Source organism: Schistocerca cancellata, chromosome 5 (assembly GCF_023864275.1).
Source record: "Schistocerca cancellata isolate TAMUIC-IGC-003103 chromosome 5, iqSchCanc2.1, whole genome shotgun sequence".
Classification (NCBI taxonomy): domain Eukaryota; kingdom Metazoa; phylum Arthropoda; class Insecta; order Orthoptera; family Acrididae; genus Schistocerca; species Schistocerca cancellata.
The window spans coordinates 556,850,479-556,872,497 of NC_064630.1; the positions used below are offsets into that span (position 1 = coordinate 556,850,479).

General features: G+C 41.9%; 1 protein-coding gene across 1 annotated transcript in view; it reads right to left on the reverse strand.

Moving 5' to 3' along the window:
• The window catches only part of LOC126187527 (protein fem-1 homolog B), a 66,779-nt gene extending 45,430 nt beyond the window's left edge, over positions 1-21,349 (reverse strand). The window contains exons 1-4 of the mRNA XM_049928668.1: positions 20,889-21,349; positions 18,711-18,888; positions 18,260-18,625; positions 14,999-15,191 (exon numbers count right to left, since the gene is read on the reverse strand). Of these exons, the coding sequence (XP_049784625.1) occupies positions 14,999-15,191; positions 18,260-18,625; positions 18,711-18,888; positions 20,889-21,014 (863 nt within the window). The 5' untranslated portion in view covers positions 21,015-21,349. The remainder of the gene's footprint in view (positions 1-14,998; positions 15,192-18,259; positions 18,626-18,710; positions 18,889-20,888) is intronic.
• Between the last annotated feature and the right edge of the window lie 670 nt (positions 21,350-22,019).

Consider the following 22,019-nt stretch of genomic DNA (forward strand, 5'->3'; position numbering starts at 1 on the left):
TAATATTTTCCTCAAGTACATCACCCTTGTATAGACCCTCTATATACTCCTACCACCTTTCTGCTTTCCCTTCTTTGCATAGAACTGGGTTTCCATTTGAGCTCTTGATATTCACACAAGTGGTTCACTTTTCTCCAAAGGTCTCTTCAATTTTCCTGTAGGCAGTATCTGTCTTACCCCTAGTGAGATAAGCCTCTACATCCTTACATTTGTCCTCTAGCCATTTTGCACTTCCGGTCAATCTCATTTTTGAGTCTTTTGTATTCCTTTTTGCCTGCTTCATTTACTGCAGTTTTATATTTTCTCCTTTCATCAATTAAATTCAATATTTCTTCTGTTACCCAACGATTTCTACCAGCCCTTGTCTTTTTACCTACTTGATCCTCTGCTGTCTTCACTACTTCCTCCCTCAAAGCTACCCATTCTGCTTCTACTGTATTTCTTTCCCCCATTCCTATCAATTGTTCCCTTATGCTCTCCCTGAAACTCTCTACAACCTCTGGTTTAGTCAGTTTATCCAGGTCCCATCTCCTTAAATTCCCACCTTTTTGCAGTTTCTTCAGTTTTAATCTGCAGTTCATAACCAATAGATTGTGGTCAGAGTCCACATCTGTCCCTGGAAATGTCTTACAATTTAAAACCTCGTTCCTAAATCTCTGTCTTACCATTATATAATCTATCTGATACCTTTCAGTATCTCCAGGGTTCTTCCATGTATACAACCTTCTTTCATGATTCTTGAACCAAGTGTTAGCTATGATTAATTTATGCTCTGTGCAAAATTCTACCAGACAGCTTCCTCTTTCATTTCTTACCCCCTATCCGTATTCACCTACTATGTTTCCTTCTCTCCCTGTTCCTACTCTCGAATTCCAGTCACCCGTGACTATTAAATTTTCGTCTCCCTTCACTACCTGAATAATTTCTTTCATCTCATCATACACTTCATCAATTTCTTCATCTGCAGAGCTAGTTGGCATATAAACTTGTACTACTGTAGTAGATGTGGGCTTCTTGTCTATCTTGGCCACAATAATGCATTCACTATGCTGTTTGTAGTAGCTTACCCGCACTCCTATTTTTTTTTATTCATTATTAAACCTACTCCTGCATTACCCGTATTTGATTTTGTATTTATAACACTGTATTCACCTGACCAAAAGTCTTGTTCCAGGGATTTACAAACTGTAATTGGAGCAGTTGATTCAGGATGTTCCCTGTTGCATCAACTACCTTTATGACATCTATGTAATGGGCCCTACAAGAGAGCATGAGAGGTACCTTTACAAAACCTGCAGTCAGTCTTTCAACACCTCCTGGAGAACGGCCTTCGTTGCAAGCTGGAAAAGTGTAGTTTTTTTTCCTCCCTGAAGGTGCATTTTTTGGAGACCACATCAAAGTCATCTTCAACCTCCTAATGCCCATGAACCTGCACATGCTCCAGTCGTTTTATTGGTAAGATTTCATATAATCGTTAGGTCATTCCCCAGGCGCATACATCTCCGATTATCTTAACCAGCTTCACTAGAAGGGCATTAAGTTTTGTGAAGAGGCTTTTCAGTCTCTCAAGCAGTGTGTGTGCACTGTGCTCCCTGCCTGACTTCTTTTATGTCAGGTAAGCCTTTAACCCTGGCCTGCGACACATCACAGTAAGCCATCAGTGCAGTCCTGTCCCATCGGAACCCAGATGGCACTGAACAGCCTACAATACATGCATCACAGACACTTTCAGCTGTACAGTGCAATTAATTACAGGTGGAAAAGGCAGCACTAGCTATTATTTAAAGAGCAAGGTTCCTTCTCATCACCAACCACAAGCTGCTGGTTACCTGATTTTGATCCTCATTCTAAACTAACAGGACTGTCCACCAAATGCAGACATAGACCCTCCTTCCCAGCAACTATTGCTATGGCATTCATTACCACTCCTCTGCCCAGCATGCCAATGCTGATGTGCTATCGCAGTTACCGAGGGCACCCGATCCAGAATTCGATCGACAGGAAACTTTCACGTTCACTTTGGATGATGCCTTGCAGCAAATCCTGTCAGATTTTCCACTGGCAGCACAAAAGGTCATGACCACCAAGGTCGCTGACCCATTTTTCCAAAAAATTATTTCAGCATCCTAGATGCAGTATTCGAAGTGCATCTCTTCGGATGTGAATCTGGTGTAGCTTATCTTTTTTTCTCCTTTGTGACCAACTTATCCTTGTCCAGGAGGGTCCTCATGCTTGCCACAGAGGATCAATGCTGTCGAGTGATCGTCCCCCCAGCGTTGTGCCCTCACATACTCCAGTAGCTGCACGCACTGCAAAGGACTATTACTCATATGAAGTTTTTGGTACAATATCATGCCTACTTGCCAGAAGTCAATCATGACACCAAATATCTGGTGCATGCTTCTGGAGCCTGTGCTCCGAATCAGGCTGCCCCGCCACACCAGTTTTCTCCTTTGGCAGTCCCAGATCACCCTCAGGACAGGGTGCACATCAATTTTGCAGGTCCAATTTTGGACAGCATGCAGCTGTTGATGGTTGGTGCATTGCTGAATGTCCTGAACATAGCCAAGCTGTTCTAGATTTTGTAGGCTACCCCATGGAAGTTATTTTTGCCACTGAGGGACCCCCAGGATCCTATGTTCAATAATGGTAGGCGATTTATGTCATGAGGGTTTGAAGCCTTTTGAATTCATAACATTACTCAGCATCTGACTGCAGCCCCATTTCACCTGCCTTCTACTCTGGAGGTGGAGTGCTTTGTACATATATTCAAGGCCCAAACGAAGTAGTCCGTGTCTGCCTCTTACAGTGATGTGTTGTTAAGCTTTCCGACTACACATCGCATGACATCAATTAACAGGTCCAGCGGAATGTTTGAGTGGGAGCCAGCCGCAGAGTGTTCTCCACTGTGGCCTGCCACTTTTCCTCTTGTGGCTGCCATTTGTGCCCAGTCCTTTGGCTGGTGGCAGGGTTGGCCGTCAGGGCTACAAGATTCAGCAGTTGTTTGTGATAGATGTTGGTAGGGAGCAGGAGATCCATCATACAACTCAAATGCATCTGCACCCAGTTGGAGCATCACCATACAGTCTCCTTCAGGTGTGTTGGGCGGCAGGGATGATGTCATCATTCCAGGGTGGGTTCCTGCTTGCAGCAATATGTCTCTCCATTGCTACACCCTCCACATTCCTCTCTGCACCTGCAGCCTTGGCCCCCATTGAGGCTCCCACCTGCCCCTGTTGATGTGGAAACCATAGATTTTGATCTACCCTCCTCCTCCCCTGCCCTACCCCTCCCCCCACTGATGGAGTTGGCTTTGCCTCCACTGCTACTGGTGGACTCCTCGTTGCCTCAGCCTCCGTGTCCTTAGCAGAGCCTGTGGCATCGGCATCGCCTCCTTCGGTTGTCGGCCTGCTGATAGGTTCTCTGGTGGCCTCATTGGTTCTACACCAGAGGTTGAGACCCAAGCCTGGCCATTTTCGGCCCTACGTGGCCTTTTCAGAGACGGAGGGATTCAGTACCCTGCAACATCGCAATGGGTTCACTCCCTTGGGGCTTTACGTTTTGACTTCTTGCTACTTGGCATTCTCACACTTGCCAATAATTCAAATAACAAACTAATTCACTCAACTGTTGTGGGTTTGTTGCTTCTTGAATAGCTCAATTTGTTTGTGTGTGGTGCTTGCATCATTTTGTCTATCACCTAATTTTATATGTGACTGGTGATCTTATGCTAACTTCCCCATATGGTCACACGATTATGATGTATCAATGAATAGACAGGCATTGGCTTTACTGTCACGGTTCGAGATTTTGCGTCATCTGTGCACTAGTATACTTAGAACACTTTCCTGTTGTGAAGGGGCATGACAGCTGGAGGCATGCGAGTACAAATCAGTATGCGTTAGCTTATGATAGACACTATGTCACAGCACGCTATCTAGTCTTAGTTTGACGAGCACAGCCGGAAATGGAAGATGATGGTTTTCCTTTATCTCCATCATGAGTTTGATATTCTGGTGCAGCTAATTTAGGTGTTGCTGAATGTCTTGTAGTTGACATTATCCAAGTGACCAGATTACAAACATGTCATCTACACATAAAAAAAAAGCATTAGGGGTTGTAGACTGTTGACTCCAGGGCTTTTTCTTCACATAGCTCCATAAACATATTAGCCGCCACTGGTGATAGTGGGCAGCCCACCATTACTCTGTCTGTTTATAATAACTTCCATCGAACAGGAAGTACGTTGACATATGCACGAATTGAAACAGCTTTGTTAGTGCTGGCCCAAACTTTTCTCTGGTGAGACTCATGAAGTCTCTAAGAGGCACCCTTGTGAAGAGAGATACCAAGCCAATGCTCACCATGAGGTTTTCTTGGCCCAGTCTAAAGGTCTGAAGCTGCCGTATGAAATAAGCCGAATTTCATATGTGGTGCCAGCATTTGCCCACAAAGGGGCTCAACATCGCTGTCAGGTGTTTCACTAATTTATATTTTGGTGTGCCAATTTAGCTAACAATTGGACGAAGAGGTATTTCTTGCTCGTGGACTTTAGTTAGTCAATAAAGTCTATGTGGTGCTGCTGTTTGAAGGCCAAGTTTCTTCACCATCTTCTTGTCTGGGAATATGTGTTGGAGAAGCTCAATGGTCTTCCTCTTCACTCTGTTCGTAGGATCATCTTCAGTTCTCCTGTGTGTCACACTCTCATAGGTCATACAATTTTTGTTTGTAAATGTGAAGTGGTAGCAGGACCATACAATTTCCTCTGTCTACTGGGACGATGACTGCATCAGAATCTTCTTCCTTGGTGGAACTGCCCTGGTAAATGCACAGCATGCTTCACATCTTATTCCTCTACAGAATCTCGTGGAAGTGCAACGGCAACCCGTTCCCCAGTGCTGGTAAAGTCTGCTGTTGGTATGGCCATTGGTGTCAGTGCAAAATTTAGCCCCTTCCCTAGTACAGATGAGGTAACATCATAAATTACTTTCTCTGCACAGTTAATAACAGTTCCCCAAGGTTCTTCTTGCAATAGTTTAGCTGCAAGGTTTTCGTACTTAGCAGTTTGTCTGCAGGTGGCTGACTGCATGTCTTGCTGGCTTGGGACCAGCAAACTGCACCCCTCTACACCCACAAGTCAGGGGACAGTGTCGACGCCAACAGCAGGTGAAACGAGAAGAGTTCTCTTGAGGTCTCATTGAGTCTGCATAGGGTGTACTGACCCCTCTCCCTGTCTACAGCCAAGCTGGCTCTTCTGGCGATCTGGCTGGTGGCGGGAGTTCTGATGTGATCAATTACCTTCACAAAAGGTGGTACGGTTCAGTCCTCTTGGCATCCCAGCAGAAATACAAGGGGGGCCAAAAGGCACTCATTCCTGTTCCAAAGCTTGTCAAGCTTCTTAATTTTGCTATCCATCTTCTCTCATAGAGGTACCTGACGTGTGGTCAGAAGAATACTCTGGAAACACATCAACTGCGTGTTCCACTCATCATCAAGATGGAAACCTTCTTAGGATCAGTCAAGGGCAACCTAAAACTCAGTAAAGCAGGTGTCTACTGCACACCTTACCAGTGTGAGAAAATGCATGTATGCCATACTATCCGGACAATACAGGAAAGATGCACTGATCATAAACATCGCACAGAAAACATTCAGCTGACAAAGTCTGCTGAGTCAGAGCAGTGCGTCTCCAACAGACATACCATGAATTATGATGTGCAACAATCCAACACCTTCTGAGACTTTATTGTCAAAGAAGCTGTAGAGTTCCGACAGCGCAACAGACCCATAAATAAGTACAGTGACTTTCAATTACGCAAGGCCTGAGACCCATACTTGAAAATGACCATAGCAGCAGTCTACGTGGAGGTCCATTCCCATCACAACTGAAGAAGATGAAGCAGCATCATTACCACACCCACAGCAATCCACATTTGGCCTTGGCACTACTGAAAGTCTTGGACTGCCAGATTGAAACCTGGTGCCATGCTTCCCCCACTACCACACCAAGTCCATACCCAGAGGCCAGAGGTGCCGGCTGGAGACGGCAACAAAAGGGGCAGGGGGGGGGGGGGGGGAGGAGGAGCAGGAGGAGGAAGAGGAGGAGGAGGAGGAGATAATATAAAGGCAGTACCCGGCAGATTTACCCAGTCACTAGAAACACCTGAAGATAGCAAGAAGGTGGCTTGCCAAATATCGCACCTTTTAGATGATGGAACCCGGCTGAATATCTGAGAATTATTCAAGATGAATCAAAGCTGCTTTGTTTCAAACCAAGAATGAGTACACTAATGGCATGACAATGTTTGGTGAGCTGTTTGGAGGGGTTTCTGGTTTGAGAAGTTTAGGCTGGCCATTTGTAAAGCAGTATTCATAAAATATTATTTTTGCTGTCACGCTTCAATTGAGTTTTGTGCTAATTAAACGGGCATTAGTGGTCATCCTGTACTAGATTGGTATTAAGATTATTTTGTATGCACCTGTTTTTTAATTTTGAATGCATAAATAATGTAAGTTTTGTTAATTATATTTTATTTGGGTTCTGTGTTGATGACTGGTTTGTTGTTGACTGACTGGTAAGTCCAATTTTATGTTTTAGCTGTTTTTATCGCTTGTATGTATGTATGTATGTATGTATGTATGTTGAAGTGTGTAACTGAGAGTTACTAGTATATCAAAATTGATGTTAATGTAATTTAGGGGTTCCATACTTCAATTGGTAAAAACGGTATCCTTATAGGATCACTATGTTGTCCATCTGTCTGTCTGTCCGACTGTTAAGATCCCATTTTCTCAGAAATGGGCAGAGGTATCAAGTGCAAATTTATATCACATCCAAGTTCTACAGTCGCTTGGTGGTATTATAAATTTAAGTTTCTACGTCAATGCAATCAAAAGATAAGGCCATATGTCACACATTTTGATAATCACAATACCACTCATCAAAACCTATATATAACAATCAACATACAAGTAGGACCTGGTGGTTTAGCAGTAAAGCGCATGCCTGGAAACACCAAGGGGTTGCAGAATCGAATCTTGGTCAGATAATTGATTTTTCAGTCTTTGTTTCAACCTAGCCTTTGACATCTTGATGTGAGGAATTTCCATAAACAACATCTGGTTCAGATACAATATGAAACTGTAGGTCCCCTTTCCCAAGAGGGATAACTGGGCACTAAGTCACACTATATATATATATATAGTGACGAGGCAACCGTTGGTTGCGAAAGCTAGAATTTTGTGTGTACGTTTGTGTGTCTATCGACCAGCCAGTGCTTTTGTTTGGTAAGTCTCATCATATATATATATAAAAAGAAAGATGATGAGACTTACCAAACAAAAGCGCTGGCAGGTCGATAGACACACAAACAAACACAAACATACACACAAAATTATAGCTTTCGCAACCAACGGTTGCCTCGTCAGCAGACCTGCTTGTGTCTGTGTATACGCGGATGGATATGTGTGTGTGTGCGCGAGTGTATACCTGTCCTTTTTTCCCCCTAAGGTAAGTCTTTCCGCTCCCGGGATTGGAATGACTCCTTACCCTCTCCCTTAAAACCCATTCTTTCCGCTCCCGGGATTGGAATGACTCCTTACCCTCTCCCTTAAAACCCAAATCCTTTTGTCTTTCCCTCTTCTTCCCTCTTTCCTGACGAGGCAACCGTTGGTTGCGAAAGCTAGAATTTTGTGTGTACGTTTGTGTGTCTATCGACCTGCCAGCGCTTTTGTTTGGTAAGTCTCATCATCTTTCTTTTTAGATATATTTTTCCCACGTGGAATGTTTCCCTCTATTATATTCATATCATTAATTTGAACCCAACAATCACGTTTGTTATTGTTATTGTTATTGTCACTGTTACATTTCGTAGTCTTTTCTGTCGTCTTATTTCCTCCTTCTGTTTTTGCCAGCAGTTTCACTTTCTATTCACCTTCTCCTTTTTTACCGTAATCCAGTATACAATTTTATACCTCCGATATATACTCAATAATACGTAATAATACGTAAACCATAACCCAAAAATTTTTTTCCGCTTTCAACACTACCGCTGCTATAAAATCCACCGTTTCCAGTTCACAAACAGTTCCTTTCAGCTATTAAACAACCTTTTCGGCTAGTTTTAATAACTTTTGCTTAATTTCAATTTCCGTTTTTCTCACATCACCTATCATTTTTAGCCGCTTCCCACAGGTTTTAACGTCATTATTTCTTCATCAGACAATTGTTAACTTCATTTCCATAATCTGCCACCACCAAACCACTCCTTTTAATACATCCTCACGTAGTTTTTTCGAAATTTTCCCGTATTTCTCCACCCTTTAACTTGTTTTGGCGGCAACACAACCACCTAACCTTCATGCACATCATTATCTACCTACACAAGTTCACCACAGGATCAACATAGCCCAGCTCTAACCAACCCTTTTTCGCCTTTTTTCACACCAGATCTCCATTTGCTTTCTAGTTTTACCTTTATCTCTCCCCATATATTTTTATATTTATTTTCATTTTCATCTCAGCCTCGTGTTCCACTTTCCACCTTCTAGTACCATGTCACCCTCACAACACCTCCACAACGACCCCATTTACATTCCCTCCGCAAACATGCCTTCGCCCTAGCCAGATTACACTCCCATATTTTATTTTCTCAGGCTTGTCTGACATTTGCCATCACCCCCAAAGGCCTAACACTTAAAGTTCCCATCTCTGGCTGCAACCCTTCTTTCCATCAGTCCCTATACCAGTTCCAAACCGAACAATCCATTGCCCTCACCCACCTAATCCTTCACCTACACATCCACTCAGCCAATCAACACACCCATCAACTCCTATCCTTAATAAAAGTCCTCAATCTTTCCTCTCCCACATCCACACCGGTTGTTCAGAGCATCCTCCTACAGGCCAACCGCAAATTAGAACAGCATGCCACCCTCCACCTTAAAAAACTATCCAATCTCCTGGTTTCCCACCTCCGGAAAGGCAACTCACTCACCCTTCACAACCTTTCCAGCAAACCTCAACCTCCTCTCATTGCACACAAACCCAGTCTCTCCCATCTACTCAATCTCCCACTTCCAGCTCCACTCCCTCCAAAACCTCAAAATTCCAATCAACACAATCTGGAACCACAACACCCCAATTCAGTAGTTAACCTTTCCTCCAAACCTCTCTTCCAATCCGAAACCTCTGTCCTATCCAAAGGCCTCACCTTCAGCCCCACTCCCAGATTCAACCAAACAGCTCTCGTCAAAGATTTACTGTCCTACACCTGTACTCTCTGCTGGAAATATCACTTTGCCATGAAGAAAAATGATCCTAATCCTACTCCTAATGATCCAACTCCCCAAGACACTATCCAAATTGAACCATGCCTGGAACAGTTCCGTCCTCCGTCACAGCGGGACCCACCTCCTCTTCCTCAAAATCACCCTCTCCTAACCTTCCAGGAATATCTGACTTCCAGCCTTGCCTCTCAATCCTTCTTAAAAAACCTTAATCCTACTCCCAACATCACCACTGCTGAAGCCCAGGCTATCCGTGATCTGAAGGCTGACCAATCCATCGTCATTCTTCCAGCGGACAAGGGTTCCACGACTGTGGTACTTGGTCGTCGGGAGTATGTGGCTGAGGGACTGCGTCAGCTTTCAGACAACACTACTTACAAATTTTGCCAAGGGAATCCCATTCCTGATGTCCAGGCGGAGCTTCAAGGAATCCTCAGAACCTTAGGCCCCCTACAAAACCTTTCACCTGACTCCATCAACCTCCTGACCCCACCAACAGCCCGCACCCCTACCTTCTTCCCAAAATTCACAAATCCAATCATCCCGGCCGTCCCATTGTAGCTGGTTACCAAGCCCCCACAGAACGCATCTCTGCCTATGTAGATCAACACCTTCAACCCATTACATGCAGTCTCCCATCCTTCATCAAAGACACCAACCACTTTCTCGAACGACTGGAATCCCTACCCAGTCTGTTACCCCCGGAAACCATCCTTGTAACCATTGATGCCACTTCCTTATACACAAATATTCCGCATGTCCAGGGCCTCGCTGCGATGGAGCACTTCCTTTCACGCCGATCACCTGCCGCCCTACCTAAAACCTCTTTCCTCATTACCTTAGCCAGCTTCATCCTGACCCACAACTTCTTCACTTTTGAAGGCCAGACATACCAACAATTAAAGGGAACAGCCATGGGTACCAGGATGGCCCCTTCGTACGCCAACCTATTCATGGGTCGCTTAGAGGAAGCCTTCTTGGTTACCCAGGCCTGCCAACCCAAAGTTTGGTACAGATTTATTGATGACATTTTCATGATCTGGACTCACAGTGAAGAAGAACTCCAGAATTTCCTCTCCAACCTCAACTCCTTTGGTTCCATCAGATTCACCTGGTCCTACTCTAAATCCCATGCCCCTTTCCTTGACGTTGACCTCCACCTGTCCAATGGCCATCTTCACACGTCTGTTCACATCAAACCCACCAACAAGCAACAGTACCTCCATTATGACACCTGCCACCCATTCCACATCAAACGGTCCCTTCCCTACAGCCTAGGTCTTCATGGCAAACGAATCTGCTCCAGTCCGGAATCCTTGAACCATTACACCAACAACCTGAAAACAGCTTTTGCATCCCGTAACTACCCTCCCGACCCGGTACAGAAGGAGATAACCAGAGCCACTTCCTCATCTCCTCAAACCCGGAACCTTCCACAGAAGAACCCCAAAAGTGCCCCACTTGTGACAGGATACTTTCCGGGACTGGATCAGATTCTGAATGTGGCTCTCCAGCAGGGATACGACTTCCTCAAATCCTGCCCTGAAATGAGATCCATCCTTCATGAAATCCTCCCCACTCCACCAAGAGTGTCTTTCCACCGTCCACCTAACCTTCGTAACCTCTTAGTTCATCCCTATGAAATCCCCAAACCACCTTCCCTACCCTCTGGCTCCTACCCCTGTAACCGCCCCCGGTGTAAAACCTGTCCCATGCACCCTCCCACCACCACCTACTCCAGTCCTGTAACCCAGAAGGTGTACACGATCAAAGGCAGAGCCACGTGTGAAAGCACCCACGGGATTTACCAACTGACCTGCCTACACTGTGAAGCCTTCTATGTGGGAATGACCAGCAACAAACTGTCCATTCACATGAATGGACACAGACAGACAGTGTTTGTTGGTAATGAGGATCACCCTGTGGCTAAACATGCCTTGGTGCACGGCCAGCACATCTTGGCACAGTGTTACACCGTCCGGGTTATCTGGATACTTCCCACTAACACCAACCTGTCAGAACTCCGGAGATGGGAACTTGCCCTTCAGCATATCCTCTCTTCTCGCTATCCGCCAGGCCTCAATCTCCGCTAATTTCCAATTTCAATTTGCCGCCGCTCATACCTCACCTGTCTTTCAACATCATCTTTGCCTCTGTACTTCTGCCCCGACTGACATCTCTGCCCAAACTCTTTGCCTTTACAAATGTCTGCTTGTGTCTGTGTATATGCGGATGGATATGTGTGTGTGTGTGCGCGAGTGTATACCTGTCCTTTTTTCCCCCCTAAGGTAAGTCTTTCCGCTCCCGGGATTGGAATGACTCCTTACCCTCTCCCTTAAAACCCAAATCCTTTTGTCTTTCCCTCTCCTTCCCTCTTTCCTGACGAGGCAACCGTTGGTTGCGAAAGCTAGAATTTTGTGTGTACGTTTGTGTTTGTTTGTGTGTCTATCGACCTGCCAGCGCTTTTGTTTGGTAAGTCTCATCATCTTTCTTTTATATATATATATATATATATATATGATCACACATATAATATACATAATTAAGTTTGCATAGAATCCTCAGAGCCCGTGTCCTAATCACACTTGTCCAGTGTTGTTCTTTTTCTTTTTTATGAACAATTGGTCTGCGTTGTTAGTCAAAGTTAATCTTGACTTATTGTGATTAGTGGGTAGCGCAGAGAGTGTTCTAGTGATTTTGATCAGGTTAGCTTTCCAATAATAGCTACAAGGTGTGGCTATAAAATAATGGAACTATTGCTATAAAATCTTTTACTTCAAAAACATACATCCTTAGTTACTGTCACCCCCAACATATTTCCCTCATCTAACCCTACAAAGCTCCAGATGGATTTTCCATTGATGGAAACAGTGCTGGAAGTCTTCCTCTGTGAGCTCGTTAATGACATGTGCCGCTTTTTCTTTCTCAAGTCCAATGGACTGAAATCTTGTTCCTTTTAATGCAAATTTGACCTTGGGGAACAGATAAAGTCCCATGGTGCTAGGTCAGGTGAATAAGGCAGGTGGTCTAACAGAGGAACACTGTGCTTTACTAGAAACCTCGTAACAGACAATGCGGTATGAGCCACTTCATTGTCTTGATGCAGAACCCATGACTTGTTCCATCCACAATTCAGGTTTTTTTCCCCTATTTTTAGATGGACTTGAGCAAGAACCTTAAGGTAGTAATGTTGATTAACAGTCTGAGCTTCAGGAACCCAGTGAAGACACAAAATTCCATGAAAAAGAAAACAATGTCATTGCTTTGAATCTTGATTTGCTCATTTGAACTTTTTTCATTCTCACTGAGGTTGAGTCCTTCCAGTGTTAAGTTTGGTGCTTAGTTTCTGGATAATAAGTGAAAAACCAAGATTTGTCACATTACCACTCTTTCCCAGACATCAGGATCATTTTCACTAGTTCAATATGTCAGTACAAATATTCTTATGAGCTTTTTTTTTTGTTCAATCATGATAATTTTCAACACCAGTTTCACACACACTTTTCTCACATTAAGTTGGTTATGTAAATTTGCCTTGTGCATTCCTTGTCAATTTCTAAATTTTCAGCAATCAATCGAAAGCTCAACTGATTGATTTTTATTCATTGTTGATGTTGGAGGGCATCCCGGGTGAGTCACCTTCAACGTCTTCTCAGCCATCTTGGAATGCTTATACCATTCAATAATTTGTGTACGTGATAAACAGTCCTCACCACACACGTTTTTAGTAAAAGATAGGTTTCAGTAAAAGTTTTTGTAAGTAATGTGAAACTTCACAACAATTCATTGCTCTATTGTTACACCTACTATTTTTATCGCAAAACATAGTAACAGTTCTTACACAAACAAAGGCCATGGCCACTGATTTGTCTACAGACACCAGAGTTGCACCATGGACTGCACCTGAGCTATATAGGTCAAGAATAATTTCAGATACCACTATCAGAATCTTGCAAATTTATTTGAATATTGGTTTTTCTACTGTTACCTTTTACTTGTGCATGCTCTGCTTAGAAATACTCTCCTCCACAACTGATACACTGCTCCCAATGCTGTTTCCACTTCTGGAAGCAATCCTGGTATGCCTCTTGCTAGATCGTGTGAAGCGCCATCCGTGAATTTTCTTTTATTTTATCTATCATTGCATACCTTCATCCTTTCAATGGGGTATTCAACTTTGGATTAAAAAAAAATTAATTAATTAAAAAAATAAATAAAAAAAAAGGCCGCAGGGGCCAGGTCTGGAGAGTGATGAGGATGAGGCTACACAGCGATTTCGTTTTTTGTGCAACAGTTGTGCACCAACAAGGATGAATACATGGGTCCGTTATTGTGATTCGAAACGGTGAATTGCCTCACCACATTTCACTCCATTACCTTCTCATATTTTGTCGCAGGTATCGCAACACATCCCGATAATACCATCAATTAACAGATTTTCCCTATGGCGTGAATTCATGATGAACTAATCCTTCAAAGTCAAAGAAAACTATCAGCATGGCTTTGATATTTGACCTGATCTACAAGTTTTTATTGGTCTTTCAGAACCTTTCATGACCCATTGTGAAGACTGAACTTAAGTCTTAACATCATAATCGTAGACTCGCATCTCATCACCCGTTATGACTCTCTTAAGGAACATCTCATTCTCATTTGCACAATCCAAAAGCTCTTCACAGATTGTAAGGTGAAGATCTTTCCAATCTTGACTCACAAGCTGTGGGATGAACTTGGCGGCAACACAATGCATTCCAAGATGCTGTGTCAAGATTTCATGACACAGCTGAAACATTCCATTCTTCTGCACTCTCTCGGACAGTCAGCCTGCGATTGGCACACACGACTTTGTCGACGTTTCTGACATGACCATCATTGGTAGACGTCAAAAAGCACCCTGAATGAGGGTCATCTGTAACTTCCATCCAGCCACTTTTAAACAGTGTGAACCATTTGTAACACTGGTTATGAGTTAAGTATTCATCACCATAGGCTTCCTGCATCGTTTTGTGTGCCTCTGTAAAAGTTTTCTTGAATTTCGTGCAAAACTGAACGAAGTTGCATTGTTCCTCTGACTCTGCCATCTTGAAATTTGTCAACGGTGCAAGACAATGTTCTACTCAATGCAGCACTACACACTAACTAACAGACATAGAACAATGAAACTTCTGGCAGTTACAGATACACAGGCATGTGCAGGGAAGCCAACTGCATTTCACTCCAATACACCACTGGCACGAAATTACAAACGTTCCGGAACTTTTGAACAGAACTCGTACAAGGGTGAAATCGCAGTGGTCATCACCTTCATGCCAAACAAATACATTTTTGTCTTTAGTCTGCTGATTTTCCTTCCCAAAGAACTAAGGAATGTTGTAAAACTTCTGAACCTATAAAAAAATCTTCATGATATTCATTCATTACTGGCTAACTTTACAAGTGTGGGTCCAAAATATTATGTCAATTTCATAAGAATTGCAAAATACAGTAGTAATGTGTGGAGAACATATATTCACGAAACAAACCACTCTTGAATGGCCATATAATGCAACAGATTCAAGGATTTACTATACCCGAGCAAATCCATGTCAGCTAACCATTTCTAAGAACTGAAATCGTCACTTTAGACAGGCTTTATGCCAAATGGCCTGTTCCTAGCATATCCACTTACAAATCATTCCCTTAAATAAAATTACAGTGTGTTTGTACAAACCTCATTTCCATAGTATGATGTAAGTAGTAATAAGCTCGTTGAAGACAGTAATTATCTTTATCATTTGCAAATGAGGCCCCCAGCAGCTCTAATGCATCTATTTTCTCTTGTCGAGAAACTTCTGGCCTTGTAATGAGATATTCTACAACATCTGCTCTTGTTCTTTCAGCTGCAGCAATCAGTGGACTCATACCTGAAAGAGCAAAGTGCAACATTTGATATTGTGCAGTTATTCAAATACATACGGGATTTCAGAGTTATTCCGTTATTATATATGCACCAATTTTAACTGAATAAAGATACAGAGGATTTCCACCCAATAAATTTTTTACTAACAATATCTCAGCTTTCAGAAGTAGGAGTTCCCTCTCTGAAAATGGATATGGATGAAATGACCATTTTTCCACAAGACAACTTTCCTGACACCTTTTGTTCACATGTATTAGTTTACTGCTGCATATTATTTTCATTTCTTTATCCACATTTTCCTTTGGTACTTTCCTTTTTTTTTTTTTTTAGCAAATCAAATAGGTAAATGTACAGAATGAAAATTAACAAAGTATGCATAATTTTTGCTCAATGATTGTTGGAAATTTCTGACAAATCAAACAAGTAATGCCACAATTCAAAACTAAGTTTCACCCACATAGAAATGTCTTCAGTTTTTCACTGCCTGCATGAATAAATTATTGGCCTCTGTATGACAAGCAACTACATCATCACAGAAGAACATAAAGCTCAAGCCATATAATGAAACAATGGATGAAACTACTTTATCTTCAAAGCAATACAACTAAAGAATTCAAGAAAACTCTGTATATAGATGTTATTCTTGTTAGTTGTTGACTGGGAAGGAGGGAGAGGGGACAAAACATTGAGGACATCAGTCCCATGATCTGAGGCGACAGAAAGTGAGGGAGGAGCAACACCAACAGCACAGTCGAGTTGATGGAACAAGAAAATGGGAAAACAAGAGGCAAAAGGAACACTGGGGTGGCAGGAAGAGTAAAGAACAGGAGGGGGGGAAGGGGGTGGGGGGGGGAGGCACTCCGCCCCGAAGGCACTATGCATGATGAGGTGCCAGCACCACCACTGACCCATATCTTGCTGCTGCACCATATCGTAATCACGACACAACTGGGACAACACCAGGAGAAGAAAACACAAGAAAAGGGGAAACAAAACAGCACAGAAGACCAGATAAAATGTGTAGGAAAAGGAGGGGGGGGGGGGAGAACACTGGTCAGTGTGGAGCCAAGACCGAAGGTCTCCCAAACCAACACCAATGCTAACCAAGGGACTTCACTTATGGAGGAAAATTCAGGTATTTAACTCTGAAAGAACAAACCACTTTTGCAAAGAAAACTGGAGGATGGACGTAACCATGTGATGGTCATCCACTAACACCTAGGAGGGCATATTGAGAATGAAGGGCCAAAACATGCGGGGTAGTCCTAAAGTATGGATCACCACGAGAGGGGCCCGGCAACTACAAAGAGGTGTGGCTCATTACGGAGTGAAAAAACTATGGGTCAATCTGGTACAGCCAATATGAAGACGGCAGAGGATGGTAGATTCCTGATGGGGGAATCTGAAGATAACACCACATGATGGGAGTCTCCTACACCATATGAAGTCAATCCACTAATGAGCAAAAAGGTAATTTACATAAAGCCGCAAATCCACCCTCAGAGGGATCCCGCAAAATAGAGCCTTGTCACAAGCCTTATGAAGATCAAAGGAAACTTCAACAAGATGGTGGTGCTGGGAAAAGGCCTGCCGGTCACAGGTTTCCAATTAAAGTAGATGTTTGACCAGAGACCATCCCTCCTGAAAGTCACACTGGTAAGGAGACACAAGAGGTCCTGAGATTCAAAGATGCAATTGAGCCAATGACCCACCATCTGTTCAAATAACTTGCAGGGGATGTTGGTAAAACTAACTGCCCAGTAACTATTGAGGGACGATGGATCCTTGCTGGGCTTTAGGACAAGAGGCACAATACTACCCGCCCATCGAGAGGGGAAACTACTGAGGAGATAATGTCATTGTGGATGGCTGAGGAGGTGACCCAATTGGTTTTGGATAGAATGAGGGCCAGTGACTGAACCGTGGGAAGAGAAGGTCAGAAGAAGTTCCCATTTAATAAACGGTTTATAATATGACTCCGCCTGAATAATGGTGAAACACAAGTTGGAAACTTGAGCCTGATGAAGATGCCATCCCAAAATCCGTCACAAGGTGTTCCGCAAAGATCAATGTACCCATACAAAGAACATCCAATGTAGATATAGAAAAATGTCACACATAAAAACCCAGATTTGCCTTAATGTGCATGTCACATTATACAAGATTCTGAGATTTTCCTCACTTATCCCTGGTAAGCCCGATTTACTTAATTGTGTTTCTCTCTTTTACTTGGCAAAGAAACTTCTGGTTTAATAAACTAGTTTCCACCCCCGTCCCCAACTGTATAGGGACCTGGCTCCACTACTACTTGTTAATCAGATATGTTTTCAATAAGAGCGCATTATGACAGGTACATTAGGAACATATGAATGTATCAGGTGACCAATGCTCTATACTATGTTGTGCATTTCTGAATAGCATGGTTCCTATGTAATAGTTTAATAGATCATTGTACAACAACAACAATGTAGATGATATCTACAGAAATCACTTTGCATGTCAGTGGCATGTAGGTGGAGAGGTAAACAAGCCATCCTCAGCTCTCTTATTCAACTGTCATCACGTTCACTGATGACCTATTAGTCATAGCAGTAATAACTATCTTGGGTTTAATAATTTGTAGGGATATGCAATGGAATGATCACAAAGGCACAATCATAGATAAAAGCTTGTGGTACATACCAATCCTATAGTGTAACACTGGCAATCCACCCAAGAAAATTTCTCAGTTGAGTGGGATCAATATCAAATATGACTATCCAGGTATACTGAATCTACACAAAGAAGGGCAACACAAATTGACACAGGTTGGTTTGATAGATGGGAGAGAATGAGTGAGTGACATGACGAAAAAACCTAAATTGGCGGGGAGAGTTTCACTTTTACAAGCCTACAAAGGGCAAACCATCCATTTTAATTACTGTTTTGTTAAAATAAAAAGTACTTTGTCTTTTATGGACATGTATTTAACACTTTTTCCAATGAGTCTTCCTGAGTATCAATGACAACAACACACAGCAATAATGAAAAAAGCACAAATATCTTATGCAAAAAATAAGCTTACAAATGTACCATTTTCATTTTTTGTTATAAGTGCACCATAGTCCAGCAACTCCTTGACAATGGCAACATGTCCACACTCAGCGGCAAAATGTAAAGCTGTTGCTCCACAGTGTGCCTTTTCATCCGGGTTAGCACCTTTTTCCAACAAAAAGCTCACTACATCCAGATGACCTTTATAGGCAGCAATCATTAAGCAGGTATTATTATACTTATTTGCTATGTGAATATCAGCATTGTGCTCTGTTAAATACTTCACAATATCCAGCCGACCATCAAAACATGCTGCACGCAATGGAGTTGAATTTGTTCTAGTAGGATGATTAACATTAGCACCCGATTTAACCAATGTTTTGACAACATTTAGATGGCCGGCTCCTGGAAAACAAGAAGTAAACATAGAAACAACAAGAAATGAAACTGTTCTACTATCATTTTATTTTCACTGTTTGTCAAACAATACCTGCTGCACACCACAATGCACTGGCACCTTCTATAACATAGCCATCAAACTTCACAGTTCCCTCTTGCTCTATGTCAGGTTGGCATTTGGAAAGCAGCATCTTGACTAACCTGTCATGTCCATGTCTCGCTGCTACAATAAGAGGTGTACATTTCTGTCCATCTTCCTCTATCACCTGCTACAATTACAATAAGCCTATCATTACGCAATTTTCAAATATTATGCAGTTAACTTTAGTAATGTCATATTAAAAAAATTGTAACGTATCATGAACTTTTAAAACAAAAATAATAACAACAATGAAAATAATAATAATTAATAGTAAGCATTTAGTTCTTAACAATGTGCGTGGGAAGGGAAATGTGTCAACTATTTACGTATCCATAGGGACCATCCTGGCATTTGCCTGAAATGATTTGGGAATATATATATATCAGCTATATAGTTGAGAAAGTTAGTTTCAATACCCTTAACATAACTTCTTTTTAATGATTTACGAACACTACCTCAAACTCTTCCAAATAACAACAACTATGCCTTAGTATTTACCATGCATTCTACGACAGCTCAGTATATGAAATGCTACACAAACTTTACAAAGAGCTGTCGGGGAACTCTAAATGCGGCGGTACAGCTGAATTGTGAATGTGGTGGGTGACAATAAGTGGTCAGTTTTTATTACTGAAAGTAATAACACATTTGCTCTTAATCATTAGGGCATAGGTGCAGCCAACATCTGCACCTGTGTGGCCCATTGTAAACTTGAGCCCAATAAGCTATTTTCTGCTCTGCTGTATCAGTTGTATGTCACTTTCACAACTAGTAAAACTTAACTTTAACCACTGTCTCAGAACAACTGTATCCTGCTGAAATATTTTCAATAAATTAGTGACATGTACCACCACTCAAAATGTTCAAGACTGTTTTAAACAAATGTACAGGTGTGTCATGTGAACTGTGGCCATACTTCAATTGAAGTTATGCTTCGGCACTATTTAGACATTAATAATGCAATATCCTATCCTTAAAAAGCAAATAAGACAGGGTTCATTTTGGAGGCAAGGAACATCAGTTTAGAAAAAATACATAACTTTTTATATTGTTTTCATATTTCTACACTCAATCTAGCTCAGTGCAACATGTTAATGCCACCAAAGAAAAATAAATTTTAGGCCTATATAGCAATGAGCAGTAGAAAAACTGCTTCTGTGACTCGCTGGCAGTGATCTAGACTTTAGCGACTAACTCCAGTCACTATTTGGGAAGCTAATATATGCAACGAGTTAGTTTGAGCAATGCATATTCAGTTTTCTCCAAAAATTCCCAATAGGAAAAAAAAGTAAAGTTCCAAGCACACACATACAATTCTTTTCAACAATCTTTCATAATGTACCCTGCAGCTGAAGAAGAAGAAGAAGAAGAAGAAGAAGAAGAGAGAGGAGATCAAGTGTCACAAAGATTTCTGCTTTGTCTAGTCCACTGTCTTTAGTTAATTAGGCCTACACTATTTTCTTTCCAGTCATCTAGTATGAGATCTTGAATGATGTATGGCAATGCTACATCTGCATTTCATAAAAAAATGTTTGTATGTCAATATTTCCTTACATGACAACAGTTCTTACTGTGTGAGTATATAGGCAACCAGTTCAGCTTGGGATACATATTTTATCTACACTGTTAACAAGTTTCTTTCCCAAGACAAAGGCCTGTTAAATTTTTAATGTAGTTCCTGGCAGACTGACAAGTATGTCACAAGCAGTGTTGCCTATGCTGAGTCACCCTGTCGTGCGGGAACGTGAGCCTAGCTCGGTAGTTTAACAATGCACATGTTCTTTTGTTCCAGCATTTGCTAATTTATAGTATCTGTAGTACAAAATGGCTCTGAAGGCTCACCAATGTCGCTAACAGTATGGTACAGGCCCACCACTGCACACAATCCTCTCATTAACACTTTTTACTGTCACCTCTTTCTATTGTTTACATTATTTGTGTATGTTTCGTACTCCGCGTACCATCAACATCAAATTTTACCATGCACACCAAGCTTGTTCACTGTATTTTAATTTTTATCGTAGGCAGGTGCAGTTTGAGTCTATTACCGACAAACAATTATTAATTAAAATATTCTTAAGGACGATCAGGTATGGTTTTATAGTGTGAATCTTCGGGAGTACTTACTTGATTAAGTAGTTCTTGTACTTCTGCTGGCGTTTTCTCTGACAAAATTGCGCACAGAAGGACAGCACACCCATCACGAGCAGCGAAATAAACCTTATTTTTTAGAGTCTCTGACACTTCACTCATTTTATAAAAACGTTCTAATTTGAGTCCAAAGACACGCAATAGATTTATGCATCATACATTAAGCAGGTTTACGTATAGAACAATTTCTCCGCAAATGCTGCGGCTCCTTAGACACATGAATAACTTTCTCACGAAAACTATCACCAAGGGTATGATTTTCAAAAAAGTGGGAAAGGATGCTTCGTGTATATGAACCCCGCAATGCACCACACACACTCGTCCACTTCTCAACACTGCTGAACCACAACTGCTTTCTGCGAACTTCTGCTTTTTGTGCGCAAAATAGTCAGCTGAGTCACTGCCTTCTATGTAGAAGAGTCACAGGACAAAATTAAATTCCAATCTGATTGTCAACACCAGAAAGAAAACAATTACGCTTTATCGCTACTTTTGGTGTAATAAACCAAAGTTTACTACAGACAGACTCGCATGCAGTGTTTTTAAGCACAGAAAAATCGTTTTAAGTTTGCTACGCCATCCTTGGATCTTTGATATACTCATGCGGATATCGATCTAATTCGTGAACAACTACACGTGCGAATTACGAACGGTAGGTAATAGATATGAGATATTACAAGCGGCGCGTGAGTCTTGCTGTATATTTACTTACCTGCAAGTCAACCAAAGGAAGAGCAACGTTACCAAACAAGAACGAACGAAAAATCATTAATAACAATAACGGCAAGAAGTATGGACTTTATACTCCTTGTAGAAGGCAGGACTGTCCCGAATATAATAGGCGTTCACTAACTGTAAATATGTATGTACAACTAGAGCAATATACGGCACTTGTGTGATACAAGAGATCTTATTTGATAGCGGAAATAATGCTTTCTTTCATGAAGAGTGAATTTTGAAACGGACTGGTCATCTATGAAAAACCTCGAAAGTTACGTTTTTTTTTTCATTTCTGGAAATTAAAGCATCAATTTAACGGGTATAAACTTAACATGTTCTGAGGCATCAAGGGATCACCAATTTAGTATTGGAGGGCAGCGTGGAGGG